Consider the following 17020-nt stretch of genomic DNA (forward strand, 5'->3'; position numbering starts at 1 on the left):
TACTCACGTTTCAGGATATTCCGCTGTTCCAGCTCCTCAGCACTGGGCCTCTGACTCAACCGCCTGCACAAAAACACAACCAAAACATACACCGTCAAATCAACCGCACAGCAAACACGGTCCAAGGCAACCTCCAACTAGCATGATAAACCCCTGAGCAACAAAAGCAAACTTTGGCAACTAGCCTAATCTCCACAGACAACTGTAAGAATCAAGTCAAATTACCATTCTAAAAAAACATATGCAAACATGAATAAATTCCCCCTCAATTTAGCAGCTCACTACTTCTGTGCGTGTCGTTTCAGGACAAGTCCTAAAATCACGAGGAAAATTGTCAGTTTCTCTTCCTACACGTCTAGCCAGTTAGTCACTCCCCTGCTGTCACTTCTCCTTTAACGGACTCCATCCTGCCAGTGTAATCTAAGTGACCGTTTGAGTGACAGCTTGAGTGCCAGGCAGCACCAGTGTCAACTATGGCCGAGTTGGCACGCCAGGACTGGTGGCATCTCAGTCAGTACAGAAATCTACACCCATTATCTGCCAGACATGAATAGAACCTGACTGAATTCAAGGCAGTGAGCAGGTCTCTTTCCTTCATCTTCGTATATTTGTTATAGACCAGCACCAGTATACTCAAGATCATGTGCATATAAGACTCCTTTGCTTCATTGAGATCCTAATGTACTTCCAGATGGATTACCCGCTTTACGACATCTGGTTCACACACACGTCAACCATGACCTCTATTCTCCCTCCTAGTTACTTTATCTAGGGAAGTCACATTGAGGGAGAGTGAGCGAGAGAAGGGAAGAAGGATCTAGGCAGAAAGAAAAAAATAAGTAGGGAGAATGCAAGAGCTAAGAAAATAGTAAATACATTGAAAAGATGCCATTACTAATTTGACTTTACCCTCGTCTTTTATTATGCCTGCACGGTCTACGAGCGAGATCTCTCGTATCAAATCTCCAATCTTTAGCATCAAGTGCTTGACATGACTGGCTGAATACAGTATGACATTTTTTATTATTTCACCTTTATTTAACCAGGTAGGCCAGTTGAGAACAAGTTCTCATTTACAACTGCAACCTGTCCAAGTCAAAGCAAAGCAGTGTGACAAAAACAACAGTTACACATGGGATTTTTTAAAAATGTAGTCAATAACAAGGTCGTTGAAAATGCTTTTAGATAGAGATCACGTGATTGGTCAATTGCACAAGGTCCAACCGAAATTCTATTTCAGCTTTTAACCCAACCCTTCCGAAAGACACGCATACAGGTTTTGGAGGTGTGAGGGGATGCCACACTGGGCACTAATGAGGGGTTAATTGCCTTGCTCAAGAGCACAACGGTAAGCAATGGTATCTAGGATTTGATACCGGCGACCCTTTTAATTCGGGTTTTTTGGAATACACTTTGAATAAGTTCTGAACACAGCAGAAGTAGCTATTCGGACTGAATCGAATATGGCTAGCTAGAGCTCCTTTTACCGCAGTGTTTCTTGGTAGTCTTAAATCTACTTTGAAACAAACGTATACACCTCACACATGGTTATGGGCTGTAAAAACAAAACACACCTGTACTATGTCAGATATAGAGTTGAAATGTATTCAATTTTGAGTTTGAATCCCAATATTACCTTTCACACACACACGAAATAACAAAACTGTTTGACATAGAAACACTGGATTTTTGCCATTTCTTTCTTTTTATAATAACAACAACATTCCACCCATAAGGCCATTAGGTAATTTGACTGCAAGAAATAGCTAAGAGGTTGACAGGCATCTGCTGCTACAATGTCAAGAACCCAGAGATACAGCGAGACGGATTGGTTTGTCTCGTCTCACTCGGCCGCACACATCCTGGAGAAACAAGACAGTGCCCGTGTCCAAAATCTGGCTTGCCTACTACTTACTGTGTACTAATCGTACTACATACTATTGTGAACGTACTGTTTAGTAAAAATGCAGTAAGCAACTACCAACACACTAGGTTCATCCACACTCAATGTGTATGAATGACTCAGAATGTGACGCTCGCCATTCGTTTATTTATTTTGGTACAATGCCTCAATTTATCTGATTATCAGCCATTGTCAAAAGCACTGAAAGGTCTGAAAAGACAATTCCATTCCTCTAGTGTGCAGAGAATTCTACCAGATCAAACGTCGCAATTACACTGAACAAAAAATAAAACGCAACATGCAACAAATTTCAAAGATTTTAATGAGTTACAGTTCATAAGGAAATCAGTAGTTAATTAATTATCCCCTAATCTATGGATTTCACATGATAGAATACAGATGGGTATATGTGACCAACAGATGCATAGAAAAAAATAGAAAGAAAAAAAAGAATTTAAAAAAGGGTAGGGGCTTAGATCAGAAAACCAGCCAGTATGGTGTGACCACCATTTGCCTCATGCAGCGCAACATCTCCTTTGCATGATCAGGCTGTTGATTGTGGCCTGTGGAATGTTGTTTCACCTCTCTTCAATGGCTGGCCGAAGTTGCTGGACATTGGCGGGAACTGGAACACACTGTCGTACACGTCGATCCACAGCATTCCAAACATGCTCAATGGGTGACATGTCTGGTGAGTATGCAGGCCATTAAAGAACTTGGACATCTTCATCTTCCAGGAATTGTGTATAGAGTCTTCTGACATGGGGCCACGCATTATCATGTTAAAACATTAGGTGATGGCGGCAGATGTATAGCACGACAATGGCCCTCAGGATCTCGTCACGGTATCTCTGTGCATTCAAATTGTAAATCGATAAATTGCAATTGTGTTCGTAGCTTATGCCTACCCATACCATAACCCCACCATGAGCCACACTGTTCACAGCAAAGTGCTCACCTACACAACGCCCTACACGCCGTCTGCCAGGTACAGTTGAAACCGGGTGTCATCCGTCAAGAACACACTTCTCCAGAGTGCCAGTGGCAATCGAAGGTGAGAATTTGCCCACTGAAGTTGGTTATGAAGCCAAATGGCTGAGGACAACGAGCGCACAGTTTGTGCAAACACAGTTTCCTAAGCTGTTCGAGTGGCTGATCTCAGAAGATCCCTTCGGTGAAGAAGCCAGATGTGGAGGTCCTGGGCTGGCGTGATTACACGTGGTCTGCGGTTGTGAAGCCAGATGGACGTACAGCCAAATTCTAAAATGACGTTGGAGGTGGCTTATGGTAGAGAAATTAACATTCAATTCTCTGGTGGACATTCCTGCAATCAGCATGCCAATTGCACGTTCCCTCAACTTGAGACATCTGTAGCATTGTGTTGTGTGACAAACCTGCACATTTTAAAGTGGCCTTTTATTGTCCCCAGGACAAGGTGCACCTGTCTAATGGTCGTGCTGTTTAATCAGCTTCATGATATACCACACCTGTCAGGTGGATGGATTATCTTGGCAAAGGAGAATTGCTAACAAACATGGATGTAAACAAATTGGTGCACAACATTTGAGAGAAATATGCTTTTTGTGCATATGGAACATTTCTGGGATCTTTTATTTCAGCTCATGAAACTGACACTTTACATGTTGTGTTTATATTTCTGTTCAGTATAGTATAACATGCTGGCATTTTTTTTCTTCACATAAAACTATATTTTCGCATACCCAAATTGCCTACAATTTCAGAACGTACGTACCGGTATTCGGACACGGCTAGCTAGTGACTGCCGGACGTCTCCGCTTCTTAGCATTCTGCTCCCAGCGTCAGCATTCTGCTGATCCACACACACACTGACCTCAACCCAACCTCAGACAGTCTGACCTCTGCGCTTGTCCCAAACCATCAATATTCATCTTCGTCATCATTCTCATTGTTATACAATGCAGTGCCCTGTGCATAGCCATAATCAATGATATTACATAAGGAATAACAATAGGCAGGCGAGTAAGTAACGAATTACAAATACAATAGTTAAGGTATTTGAGAAGGTATTCCGAGCACTTGTACCTTGAGTATTTTTTTTCAAAGTAAATTTTACTTAAACACACCCTTTTTCCACATTGTTACTTTACAGCCTTGTTCTAAAATTGCTTTTTTTTTTTATCCCCCTCAATCTACAAACAATACCCAATAATGCCAAAATAAAAAACAGAAATACCTTAGATAAGAATTTAGATGCTTTACTATGAGACTCGAAATTGATCATCGAGATGTTTCTACAACTTAATTGAATTTACCACAGGTGGACTCCAATCGAATGGACATGATTTGGAAAGGCACAAACCTGTCTACAAGGTCCCACAGTTGACAGTGCATGTCGGAGAAAAAACCAAGCCATGAGGTCAAAGAAATTGTCCAAAGAGCTCCGAGACAGGATTGTGTCAAGGCACAGATTTGGGGAAGGGTACCAAAAAATATATGCAGCATTGAAGGTCCCCAAGAACACAGTGAGCTCTGATTCTTAAAAACGGAAGAAGTTTGGAACCACCAAGACTCTTCCTAGAGCTGGCTGCAATTGGGGGAGAAGGGCCTTGGTAAGGGAGGTGACCAAGAACCTGATGGTCACTGACAGAGCTTCTGTCGAGATGGGAGAACCTTCAAGAAGGACAACCATCTCTGCAGCACTCCACCAATCAAGCCTTTATGGTAGAGTAGCCTGACGGAAGCCACTCCTCAGTAAAAAAAGGCACATGACAGCCCGCTTGGAGTTCACCAAAAAGCACCTAAAGGACTGTTTTTTAGCAGCAGGGACTTGGAGACTAGTCAGGATCGAGGGAAAGATGAACGGAGAAAAGTACAGCGATATCCTTGATGGAAACCTGCTCCAATGCACTCAGGACCTAAGACTGGAGCGACGGTTCACCTTCCAACAGGACAAAGACCCTAAGCACACAGCAAAGACAACGCAGGAGTGGCTTCGGGACAAGTCTCTGAATGTCCTTGAGTGGCCCAGCCAGAGCCAGGAATCGAACATCTCTGGAGACCTGAAAAGAGCTGAGCAGCGATGCTCCCCATCCAACCTGACAGAGCTTGAGAGGATCTGCAGGGAGGAATAAGAGAAACTCCCCAAATACAGATGTGCCAAGCTTCTAGCGTCATACCCAAGAAGACGAGGCTGTAATCGGGGCGGCAGGGTAGCCTAGTGGTTAGAGCGTTGGACTAGTAACCGAAAGGTTGCAAGTTCAAATCCCTGAGCTGACAAGGTACAAATCTGTCGTTCTGCCCCTGAACAGGCAGTTAACCCACTGTTCCTAGGCCGTCATTGAAAAATAAGAATTTGTTCTTAACTGACTTGCCTAGTTAAATATTTAAAAAAAAAAAGGTAAATTTGTAAGTCGCTCTGGATAAGAGCGTCTGCTAAATGACTTAAATGTAAATGTAATCGCTGCCAAAAGTGCTTCTACAAACTACTGAGTAAAGGGTTTGAATACTTATGTAAATGTGATATTTAAAAAATATATATATAAAAAATGTGATTCTAAAATCCTGTTTTTGCTTTGTTATTCTGGGGTATTGTGTGTAGATGAGGGGGGAAAACAATTTAATCTATTTTAGAATAAAGCTGTAACAAAATGTGGGAAAAGTCGAGGGGTCTGAATACTTTCCGAATGCACTGTATACAAAATAACTATATAGAAAAACAGGTAAAATGAAACTAAGTGCAGCTAATTTGCAGTCTTTCCAGCTTCAGTTTGAAGTGATTGTATTAGCTGTGTTGTTGGCTAGCTCCTCTGAACACCAGTGTTCTGACAAGAGAGACCATTTTCTATGCCAGTTGAAATCACACATCATTAGCTCATTGTTTTTTTAGATGTATCCAAATAAATTTCACTTGAACTGCTTAAACAAATGCAAATGCAGCTACTTTGTTGTTATTCTGGCTGCACTGTGTGATGCGAATAAGTTAGCCGTAGTTGGCTAGCTAGCAAACAAGGGAAAGGAACATTTCTATTGCCATATTGGCTGGCACATTTTAGAACGAACGCGTCCATAGATGCAGAACAAAAAAGACGACTGGGTCGCGTCTCTGGCAACCAAACCAATAGAACGAACGACCAGCCGGCTTAGGTAGCATCCCTAGATTTGTCGGGACTATATCGTGTGGAAGGATGAAATAGTATGAATAAATTGATCAAAACAACGTTAATGAAAATATGTAAACCATTATTTAAATATGTTGGTAATGCCGGGGTTTGGAGGATATATTGGCACGGGTGTTAGGCCCAAGATTAAGTCGAGGGTCGGCAAACCGTGCTAATATCCTCCAAACCTCGGCTTCTCTGGCATCATCACTTAAGTGGAAACATTTAGGAGCAACAACGGCTCAGTCGCAAAGTGGTAGGCCACACAAGCTCACAGAACGGGACTGCCGAGTGCTGAAGCGCATAAAAATAGTCTGTCCTCGGTTGCAAAACTCACTACCGAGTTCCAAACTGCCTCTAGGAGCAATGTCAGCACAATAACTGTTTGTTGGGAGCTTCATGAAATGGGTTCCCCATGGCTGAGAAGCCGCACACAAGCCTAAGATCACCATGTGCAATGCCAAGCATCGGATGGAGTGGTGTAAACCTCACTGCCATTGGACTCTGAAGCAGTAGAAACAAGTTGTTATCTTCACTATCTGGGAGTCTGACGGACAAATCTGGGTTTGGCGGATGCCAGGAGAATGCTACTTACCCAAATGCATAGTGCCAATTGTAACGTTTGGTGCAGGACAAATAATGATCTGGGGCTGTTTATTCATAGTTCGGGCTAGGCCTCTTAGTTCCAGTGAAGGGAAATCTTAATGCTACAGCATGCAATGATATTCTAGAAGATTCTGTGCTTCCACTTTGTGGCAACAATTTGGGGAAGGCCCTTTCCTGTTTCAGTATGACAATGCCCCCATGCACAAAGCAAGATCCATACAGAAATATGTATCAAGATTGGTGTGGAAGAACTTGACTGGCTTGCACAGAACCGTGACCTCAACCTTATCGAACACCTTTTGGGATGAATTGGAACACCAACTGCGAGCCAGACATAATCATCAACATCAGTGCCCGACTTCACTAATGCTCTTGTGGCTGAATAGAAGCAAGTCCCCGCAGCAATGTTCCAACATTAGCGGAAAGCCTTCCCAGAAGAGTGGAGGCTTTTATAGCAGCAAAAGGGGGGACCAGCTCCATATTAATGCTCATGATTTTGAAATGAGTTGTTAGACGAGCAGATGTCCACATAGTTTGTCATTTAATGTATATAGAATTTTGTAGGCCATCCATTATAGTAGATCATGAGGGCATGGAAAGTTTGAGAGCCCCTCGGAGCCCCTCACCCAAAAAAAGATTGTCAAATTTCACACATCATGCCAATACAGGGCAATCAAATCGAGCTGTGTATACAAACTGAACGATGATAGTCAGAAGATTTTGAAAAATAACTTGGTTTAGTTCAAGACGTATAGTGAAAGAGAGGAACGGTTTTTATCAAAGCGGTGTGTGTGAAAACAATGGAGCCTGACCAGTTCTCCTTCAAGCACAGGAGAGGTGATGCAATGCAACTCAGGATGGCGAAACGTGGCAGCTTCACAAAAAAAACAACAACCGCTTCAAACCTGAGGAAACATTGTAGAGGTAAGATAGTGCCTTCAGAAAGTATTCATAACCCTTGACTTATTGCACATTTTGTTGTTGTTTTACAGCCTGAACTCAAAATGTGTTAAATTGAGCCAAACACTATCTCATAATGACAGTGAAAACATGTTTTTGCAAATGTACCCCATTTACATAATGCAAGTATTCACACCCGAGTCAATACTTTGTAGAAGCACATTTGGCAGCGATTACAGCTGTGAGTCTTTCTGGGTACGTCTCTAAGCTCTTTCCACACCTTGATTGTGTAACATTTGCCCATTACTCTTTTATAATTTTTCAAGCTCTGTCTAATTGGTTGTTGATCATTGCTAGACAACCTTTTTCAGGTCTTGCAATAAGACTTAAGCAGATTTAAGTCTAAACTAACTCACCACTCAGGAACATTCACTGTCTTCTTGGTAAGAAACTTGTGTAGATTTGGCTTTTTATTTTAGGTTATTGTCCGGCTGAAAGGTGAATTCATCTGCCAGTGTCTGGTGGAAAGCAGACAACCACGTTTTCTTCTAGAATTTTGGCTGTGCTTACAGTAGCGCCATTCAGTTTCTTTTTTATCCTTAAAATCTCCCCAGTCCTTTACGATTACAAGCACACCTATAACATGACGCAGCCACCACTATGCTTGAAAATATGGAGAGTGGTGCTCAGTAATGTAATGTATTTGCCTGAAACATAACACTTTGTATTCAGGACAAAACATTTTTTTTGCAGTATTACTTCAGTGTCTTATTGCGAACAGGATGCATGTTATGGAACATTTTTATTCGGTACAGGCTTCATTTTTTCACTCTGTCAATTATTTTAGCACAGCTGAAAACAGTTGTGCTGATTAAAGAAGCAATACAACTGGCCTTCTTTAGACTAGTTGAGTATCTGCGGCATCAGCATTTTTGGGTTCGATTACAGGCTCTAAATGTACAGAAATAAAGACCTTTCTTCTGAAACTCGTCAGTCTACTCTTGTTCTGAGAAATGAAGGCTGTTCCATGTAAGAAATTGCCAAGGAACTGAATATCTCGTGGTCTACCTGAAGCATAATCTTGACACAATAACAGTGGACGAAAGAGCAAAAGAGGCAGCATTCATCTGATGAAGAGGATTTCTCCTCATCACTGATGTCCAAAAGGTCACAAGGTAGAGGGGAGCTGGATGGGTACCTTGCCTGTGTGTCAGACAGGATGGACTTGCTGCATTCCTTTCCATATAAAAAAAAGAAGTTGTCCCTCAAACTGAGCACAAGTCTTCCTGCCTTTACCATCTGTGCGTGTCTTTTTAGCTGTGTTGGACTGGTCTTCACTGCAAAGCGAGCCAGGATAGACTCGATTCAGTTTGACAATCAGCTCCTGCTGAAACTGAACAGCAAGTTCAGAGAAAAGTGAAGGCGTTAGGACATACTTTAACACCTTGTTTTTGCTCAAGGAACACTACATAACCTAATGTACTCTGTACTAGTGCTCTTCCCGGGTCTACCCGAACTCCGACCAGGTTCAAAATAAAAATAACTTTTCCTTTGGTCCGAGTCTGGTCATATTTGATTGTCATCGGGTGTATGTAACTACAGCTGATAGAGTGGACCCAACCGGAGCTCTGCATAGTCTAGAGCATATTTATTGTAAGTTAAATGAAAGCCAACATATAAAGACCTGTTTGTTACTCAGAAGAGCTGATAATCAATTTCGGGTCTAGTCTAGACAGGGACTTTTTCGAATAGGGGTCAGGTCTGAGTGTCATCGGGTCCGGTAGAGTTCAGGTCTTATTGTTCTTGGGTCCGAGTCCCCCTCTCTAAATATGAAGTCGGGTCCGGGTCAAATGTTTCTGAGCCGAGAAGAACTCTTCTCTGTTACATGTAGCCTATATATAATTGATCAATCTAATGCAACATCTATAGCCCCTTCTGTATTTCAGGGAGGTTTGCTCACAAATGAGTATTTCCATGATGTTCCATTGTTGCATCCAGAGCTAATTTGACATCAAATTCTTTAGGTATGTCCAGTGTGCCCTGCATTACCCCATTTAGACTGTTGTGAATTTGTTAAATTCATCAACACATTTTAATTGCTTTGCAATGTTTAATTTATTTTCAATTATTAGTATGGACAAATCCTTCATTTTTTTATATACAGATGTGCCTTGCTGCAACTCAAACAATAAATTAACTTAATTCATACTGTACATTAATTTCTTCTTCCTTTTCAATTTATTGCATGGAAAAGATCATGTGTCGCCTTAGCGAAATTAGCTAAGGTACATTTATATATTTTTATAATTAACTAAATTACTTTAACTGACTAATTATTACTTGAATCATTTTACACACCAGTAGTTTTACTTATACTTCTATGAAATATCATTAAATTAGCAGTACATCTATTGAAGTAGGATATTTCAGTATTTTAAACCCCTGACAACAGGTTTTATGAAATAACAAATATTATGCCGTCTAACACATCTTAACCTCGTCTCCGTCAGAATAAGGAGAAGAAAATATGTGATGGTTAAGGTCCTAATGACCTCCTCCAGGATTAGAACCATCCATTTATACTGGCCTGCCACAAAGAGACCTGCTACAGAGGAGCACAATGCATGTGGAAAATAGCATGAAATTGGGAGTTGATGCTCTGTGAGTCCCAAATGGCACCCTATTCCTTATATAGTGCACTACTTTTGACCAGAGCCATGATTAAGCATCAGCTGCCAGAGCAGCTGTACCTGTATGTACAGTACACAGCCAATCTGTAAATAGCACACCCGACTACCTCATCCCCATATTGTTATTTATCCTCTTGCTCTTCTGCACCCCAGTATCTCTACTTGCACATCATCATCTGCACATCTATCACTCCAGTGTTAATGCTACATTTGTATTATTTTGCCTCTATGGCCTATTTATTGCCTTACCTCCCTACATTTGCACACACTGTACATAGATTTTTCTATTGTGTTATTGACTGTAGGTTTGTTTATGTGTAACTCTGTTGTTTTTGTCACACTGCTTTGCTTTATCTTGGCCAGGTCGCAGTTGTAAATGAGAACTTGTTCTCAACTGTCCTACCTGGTTAAATAAAAGGTTGGGGAAAAAAATATTTGTTTTAAAAAAAGACCCCTGCTCAAAGGTAGCGCTAGGGCTGCACAATTCAATGGAATTCACGTCGTTATGTAATGACATGTGCAATATCCATATCGCAAGAGATCCACTCCACTCTCAGTGTAACGTCCATTTTTAGAGTTTACTCCGTTTTCCTTCTCCTCTTGCGGCTGCTTCCCACATAACAACAAGGCCTTCAGCAAACACCACACCGTGTGCCAATCACCACACCGTGTGCCAATCACAGCAGGGATTAGTAGCAGAGTACGGCCTCTTCTCTTTCACATCAAACCATAATGTTCCCTCTCTTCTCCTCACATTCCTCGCTCTTCTACTCCCCCCTTTCCACTCTGTCCAGCCTTTCATTCACTACCATCTCATTGTCTCCCCACTCGCAGGTTCTGTTCGGTCCAAACCGAACAGTTCGGTCCAGCATCCATTTCAGTGATGGTAGATTCATTGAAACCATAAATTCAAAACCATAAAATCATTAGGGAAGCACTAATGATAACAGTGTGCCTTAGACAGCCTCTGTCTGCCGGCACGGCCATGTTATTTTCTCCTTGGATTAAAAATAACCCATCTGTATTATTGCCATGTTCAAATTAAATATGAATCGAGTGTGTTACTGCTGCGGTTGCATGAGATCGGCTAGCGTGTGTGTAACCACCGTGTTCCGCCAGTACAGAGAGAGTGAGGAGGAGTGGGGTGGTAATGGCTTGACACATATCACAGCGGTGATTCAGTGCGCGAGGGAGGACGGCAGGCCGTGGGAAGAAAAGAGGGAGAGCGAACAGAGAGACCGAGATTATGCATTGCTGAAATGACGTCAGCTCATTTCTCAGCTCCCCTCTAAATGAGATGGCGGGTTTAAGTTTTTAAAAAATTTAAAAAAGACGGAAGGAGAATAAAAAAATGTTTGAGATGAGTCATAGCAAGTTATGTTAGAAGGGATGTCAGACCATTTTCCCAGTGGGCCAAAGTGCCATATTTATTGTTTAACAGTTTCCTGACAGCTCTTATAGAGTAGAAATGGACACGCCTTTCAAAACACAGAGCTGCCAGTCTTCACTGCAGCAGACAAGAGGCATACTTAGTCTAGTGCTACATTAAGGATGATGAAGATATTTAACATATAAAGTGGGCATGGCTCTCTACTTACAGAAATACAATTGAGTCTGTTTTAGTCATTATCCGTCTGTGGCTGATAATTGCACTACTGAGAAGACTCTGGTCCACCTCGTTATGAGAGTTCTGCCTGGGCAGTCTGTGTGCCCTAGCTCTCTCACCGTGTGAGCTTGGTGCCTATCTGCTGCCTGGACTCCAGCCTCTCCTCGTCAGTCTGCATTGGCAGGATGTTCTTCTCCTCCAGCTCACTCTTAGATGGACGATTACTCAGCTTGACGGCCAGAGAGTCCTTCCTCAACACCTTCAGAGCCAGGGTACCTACACACAGACAACAGGAGTTATACAAAGAAATGACCAGAGCAGGGTACCTATAGTGCAGAGACGCCACTAGTTAAAAAAAAAATACAAAACATCTGTGGCTTAGGGAACTACATTTTATCTGTGTGTGTGTGTGTGTGTGTGTATGAACCCCTTACTTGTAAAGAGCGAATCATCATCATCATCCTCGTCATCATATTCATCGTTATCATCCTCATCTTTGTACATGCTTGGTAGGTCTTCGTAGTCGGACTCGTTGGGCATGTTCTCCTTGTTGTTCTCGTCGATGACCACAGAGGGCACCTGGCTTCTGTCCAGCAGACTACACTGACCAGAATGCATTGCATTGCTGCAGGGAGAAGAGAGTCATAATGATGGATATAATCTTCTTCAGAGTAATCTCACCCATCTACCACTTCCCCATGTTCCCGTGGGAATCTAATGGTTGCTATAGAAATGCAACGCGCTATTGAGTCATTATGACCATGACTCTACAAGTGGTTGACTCATTCCCATCTCCTGTGTAAGTCATCTGAGAAATGGAAGTCTGGCTGGAATTACCTTGACGCACCTCGGTGTGAGACGGAGGCTATGAGCTAGCCATTTTTGGATCATGGCCATTAGCACAAAATTGTCCATCTTGACTTGCAACCATTGAGCTAGTAAGACAGTCACACATTCCTGGTTATCTGAGCCATAGGTTCCTAGCTGGGAGTTCAGTCTGACAGCCACAGTCTACATACCATGAGATGATTTCCCATATCCTTCATGTCACAGACCATTCAGGTCAAATCAAACAAAGTGGTCAATTAACTGGGTCGGTGCGAGGGACTGGCTGCATACTGGGGTTTTAAATCAACATATCATACGGCCCACACGGATATCACACAGACTACCCACAAGCCCCTGCTGTGAGCGCCCACTGAGGGCCGTTCAGCTCACCATGAGACACGCAAAGCAAGTAATCAGAGGACCAGGGAGGAAGGGTGTGTATGTTTTACTATCCTTGTAGGGACCCGAAGTCCTCACAAGGATAGTAAAACAAGGTAAATTAGGACAAGTGGGGACATTTTCCCCACAAGGAAAACCGCTATTTTAGGCTCAGATGTTAGGTTTACAATTAAGTTTAGGGAAAAAAGGATTTTGAGTGGGAATCAATTATTTGGTCCCCACAAGGATAGTAAAACAAACGTGTGTGTGTGTGTGTAATATATATATATATATTGTTTTCCTTGTGGGGATATATATATATATATATATAATAGAGGACCCCTGTTGTGAGGCTGTATTGTACTCATGCATACATAGTCTACCTGAATAATTAAAAGGTACCTAGCGCTTCTAATCTACCCCTCTACACATGCGATATGTTCCGTTTCAAGTCATCTCAATTGAAAGATGGGGGCGATGAAGAATGGCTGACAGATTGATTCTTGTCGAGTTTTTTATTTTTTTGTCCCATTTTTAGATTTAGGCAACCAAATGTTACATAAGCTGTAGAGAAATGACATGTTCAATTTACCAATACATTTCTCTGTATTCCATTTTACAATGTCTGGTAGGGTAGAGAACAGGACATGCTGTGCCAGGTTTTCCTTTGGAAGAGATCCGGGTGCCATGGTGCACACACAGACTGCTGTCAAAGTGGGCCACGCTGTATCAGTAGGACAGGGCGAGCTGGGTCAGACATCTACAGCAGAGCCACATGGTGGCAGCCTGACCCCAATATCACAAGGCAGGGGTGACCTGAACTACAAACCAGCTGGACCTGCTACACTGAACATGCATTGAAAAAAAGTATCATATTTAATTTTGAAATAGAACTGATGTTTCACTCAACTCCCATTATAAAGTTGTGTCATCTCAAAACTATTCATTTCTACCTGCTATACAACCATAGAGATACATCAATTACAGTTTTATTTAATACGGTGTATACAACAACTCACTTCTCCAGCCTCTGCAGGTTGAAGGCCAGCGTCTTGTTGAGCTCCTCGATGATGCGGCTGGGGGTGTGGCCTTGCATGGATCCGTATTGCAGCTGGAGCGGGTGGCTGTGGCCATGGTTGTGGGTGTGCCCGTGGTTATGGTGGTTCCCACCTCCCAGGAGGCACTGGTGGAGGTTGGTCAGGGCTGTGAGCTGCGAGGGCAGCAGAGGGCCGTGGTGGGGGGGGTGGCCCTGGGGGTGACCCTGTGGAGGGGGACACTTCTGCTGGGAGAAAGTGCCGAGGGGGGAGGGAGAGGAGCTGTCCATTCCCCCTTGAGGCACACAGATCATAACCTTCTTGGGAGGTAGAGGAGGAGAGAGCTTCCCTCCCTGGCCTGGCATACAGGACAGCTTCATCTGCTGGCAAGAGTCTGGAAAGAGAGAGATGGGTAGAGAAAGAAAAGAGACGGAAACAGGTAAACGTCAAGGTCACTTTTTTCTGAATTACTTTGACATGTTACTTTTTCAAAGCCGCTAATTGTTGAGTATAATTAGGGCCATGCATGAGTTTCCTGGACATGTGACCTGCTCTTGGCCATATTGTAAGACTCGGGCAGCAGTCCGATACAGTGGACAGACATGACCATGTACAGTAGAAGGCCCGGACATGAGCAGGGAGAATTAGATTAGGCTATTGCCACTTCTAGCTGACTAACAGATTGTCTGTCAGGGCCTGAGTACAGCTGACCTGGCTACACTGGGACTTAATGACACTAATCTCTCCATCCGCATAGACACAGTGTGCGTGCATGTGCACGTGTCCACAGACAATATGTTTAGGATTATTCAACTACGTAACTGCCCAAACAAACGTTCAATGCGTCTCCGTCTCAGAGCTCTGTACCGTAAACCCTTTGCCAGTTCAGTCAATCTTTAATCTTGGTAATCAATGTGCGGAGTGCCAAACATGATTATACTGTATACAAAACACTTGTCCCAATGTCCCCGTTGCTGACAGGTCTGAGCCTTAGATGAAGACATTTGGTCGTCCTTCAACACCCTCAGGGGAGAGACAATTACAAGAAGCGCTTGTGACTCTGTCCAGTCCACTTTCTCTTCGTTGAAGAGGATAAGCAAATCTTTGCGGGGTTGTCTTTGTGGAGCTGAGATGAAAATTAAATCTACACTGACCACTTATCACAGGCATTTTGCTAATATCGTTCATTGCAATAAGTAGCCTGTACGACAGAAATGTGACGTTTGAAATGAAATACGTTTGCTATATGGGGGATTGCTAATGGGAGAATTGATGGCGACAATAAATCAAACTAGTAGTAGTTTAAAGGGTAATAAAAAATGTAAAAAGAACTAGAGCACTTTCATAAAGGTATTGTTCTCGCATCAATTAATTTAAATCGCAATATGGATTTTTTCATGTCGCCCAGCTCTACGTTTTTGGCACATTAAGTGCGTTTGTATAAGTCTGATACAAGGGGCATCAGTGGCAGGGCCGCTGGTGTATGTACGCTTACCTTTGCTGTAGTTGGGAATCCTGTTGAAAGGTTTGGGGGGGAGCGCAGGGGGCTGTTTGTGGTACATGGGGGGCTTGGCGGCGTTGTCCTGAACGTTGCAGAGGAAACCAACAGATTTCTTTGAAGGAAGGACCATAGACGACTTCATACTAGAGGGATCCTGAGTACAGACTCCGCCCTCCATCGAGGATCGGAACTCCACGGTTGCTGGAGAGACAAACAAATCATGAACATAATGTACAGATGAAATGGAAATGAAGGTCTACAAAGGTGAAGAGAAATTAGGTGCTGCATCATTGATGAGAAGGATATGGTTGCGTGATACAAACACACACAGTGCATTCAGAAAGTATTCAGACCTTGACTTTTTCCACATTTTGTAACTTTACAGCCTAAATATAAAATGGATTAAATATTTTTTCCCCTCAATCTACACATAATACCCCATAATGACCAAGCAAAAAACTTTGAAATGTTTGCAAATATAAAACATTTAAAATACACAGAAAAACATTATTTACATAAATATTCAGACCTTTTGCTATGAGAATCGAAATTGAGCTCAGGTGCATCCTGTTTCCATGAGCATCTTTGAGGTGTTTCTCCAACTTGGAGTCCACCTGTGGTAAATTCAATTGATTGGACATGATTTGGAAAGGCACAAACCTGTCTATATAAGGTCCCACAGTTGACAGTGCATGTCAGAGCAAAAACCAAGCCATGAGGTCGAAGGAATTGTCCATAGAGCTCCGAGACAGGATTGTGTCGAGGCACAGATCTGGGGAAAGGTATAAAAACATTTCTGCAGCATTGAAGGTCCCCAAGGACACGGTGGTCTCAATCATTCTTAAATGGAAGAAGTTTGGACACACCAAGACTCTTCCAATAGATGGCCACAGACAAGCAATCGGGAAATAATGGATTTGATCAGGGAGGTGACCAAGAACCCGATGGTAACTCTTACAGAGTTCCTCTGGAGATGGGAGAACCTTCCAGAAGGACAACTATCTCTGCAGCACTCCACCAAATCAGGCCTTTACGGTAGAATGGCCAGACGGAAGCCACTCCTCAGTAAAAGGTACAACAGCCCGCTTGGAGTTTGAACTCTTAGGTCTGAATGCCAAGTGTCACATCTGGAGGAAACCTGGCACCATCCCACGGTGAAGCATGGCAGCATCATGTTGTGGAGATGCTTTTCAGCGGCAGGGACTGGGAGACAAGTCAGGATCGAAGCAAAGATGAACGGAGGAAAGTAGAGAGAGAACCTTGATGAAAACCTGCTCCAGAGCACTCAGGACCTCAGACAGGGGTGAAGGTTCACCTTCCAACAGGACAACGACCCTAAGCACACAGCCAAGCCAATGCAGAAGTGGCTTCGGGACAAGTATCTGAATGTCCGAGTGCCGAGGCAGAGCCCGGACCTGAACCCGATCAAACATCT

General features: G+C 42.9%; 1 protein-coding gene across 1 annotated transcript in view; it reads right to left on the minus strand.

Annotated features, from left to right (window-relative positions):
* Nucleotides 1-17020, minus strand: part of LOC120020678 (phosphatase and actin regulator 1-like) — an 83310-nt gene that overhangs the window by 4735 nt on the left and 61555 nt on the right. Inside the window, exons 4-8 of the mRNA XM_038964380.1 lie at nucleotides 15580-15786; nucleotides 14070-14478; nucleotides 12279-12469; nucleotides 11964-12120; nucleotides 8-63 (exon numbers count right to left, since the gene is read on the minus strand). Coding sequence (XP_038820308.1) covers nucleotides 8-63; nucleotides 11964-12120; nucleotides 12279-12469; nucleotides 14070-14478; nucleotides 15580-15786 — 1020 coding nt within the window. The remainder of the gene's footprint in view (nucleotides 1-7; nucleotides 64-11963; nucleotides 12121-12278; nucleotides 12470-14069; nucleotides 14479-15579; nucleotides 15787-17020) is intronic.

This window comes from Salvelinus namaycush, chromosome 25, assembly GCF_016432855.1.
Source record: "Salvelinus namaycush isolate Seneca chromosome 25, SaNama_1.0, whole genome shotgun sequence".
Classification (NCBI taxonomy): Eukaryota; Metazoa; Chordata; class Actinopteri; order Salmoniformes; family Salmonidae; genus Salvelinus; species Salvelinus namaycush.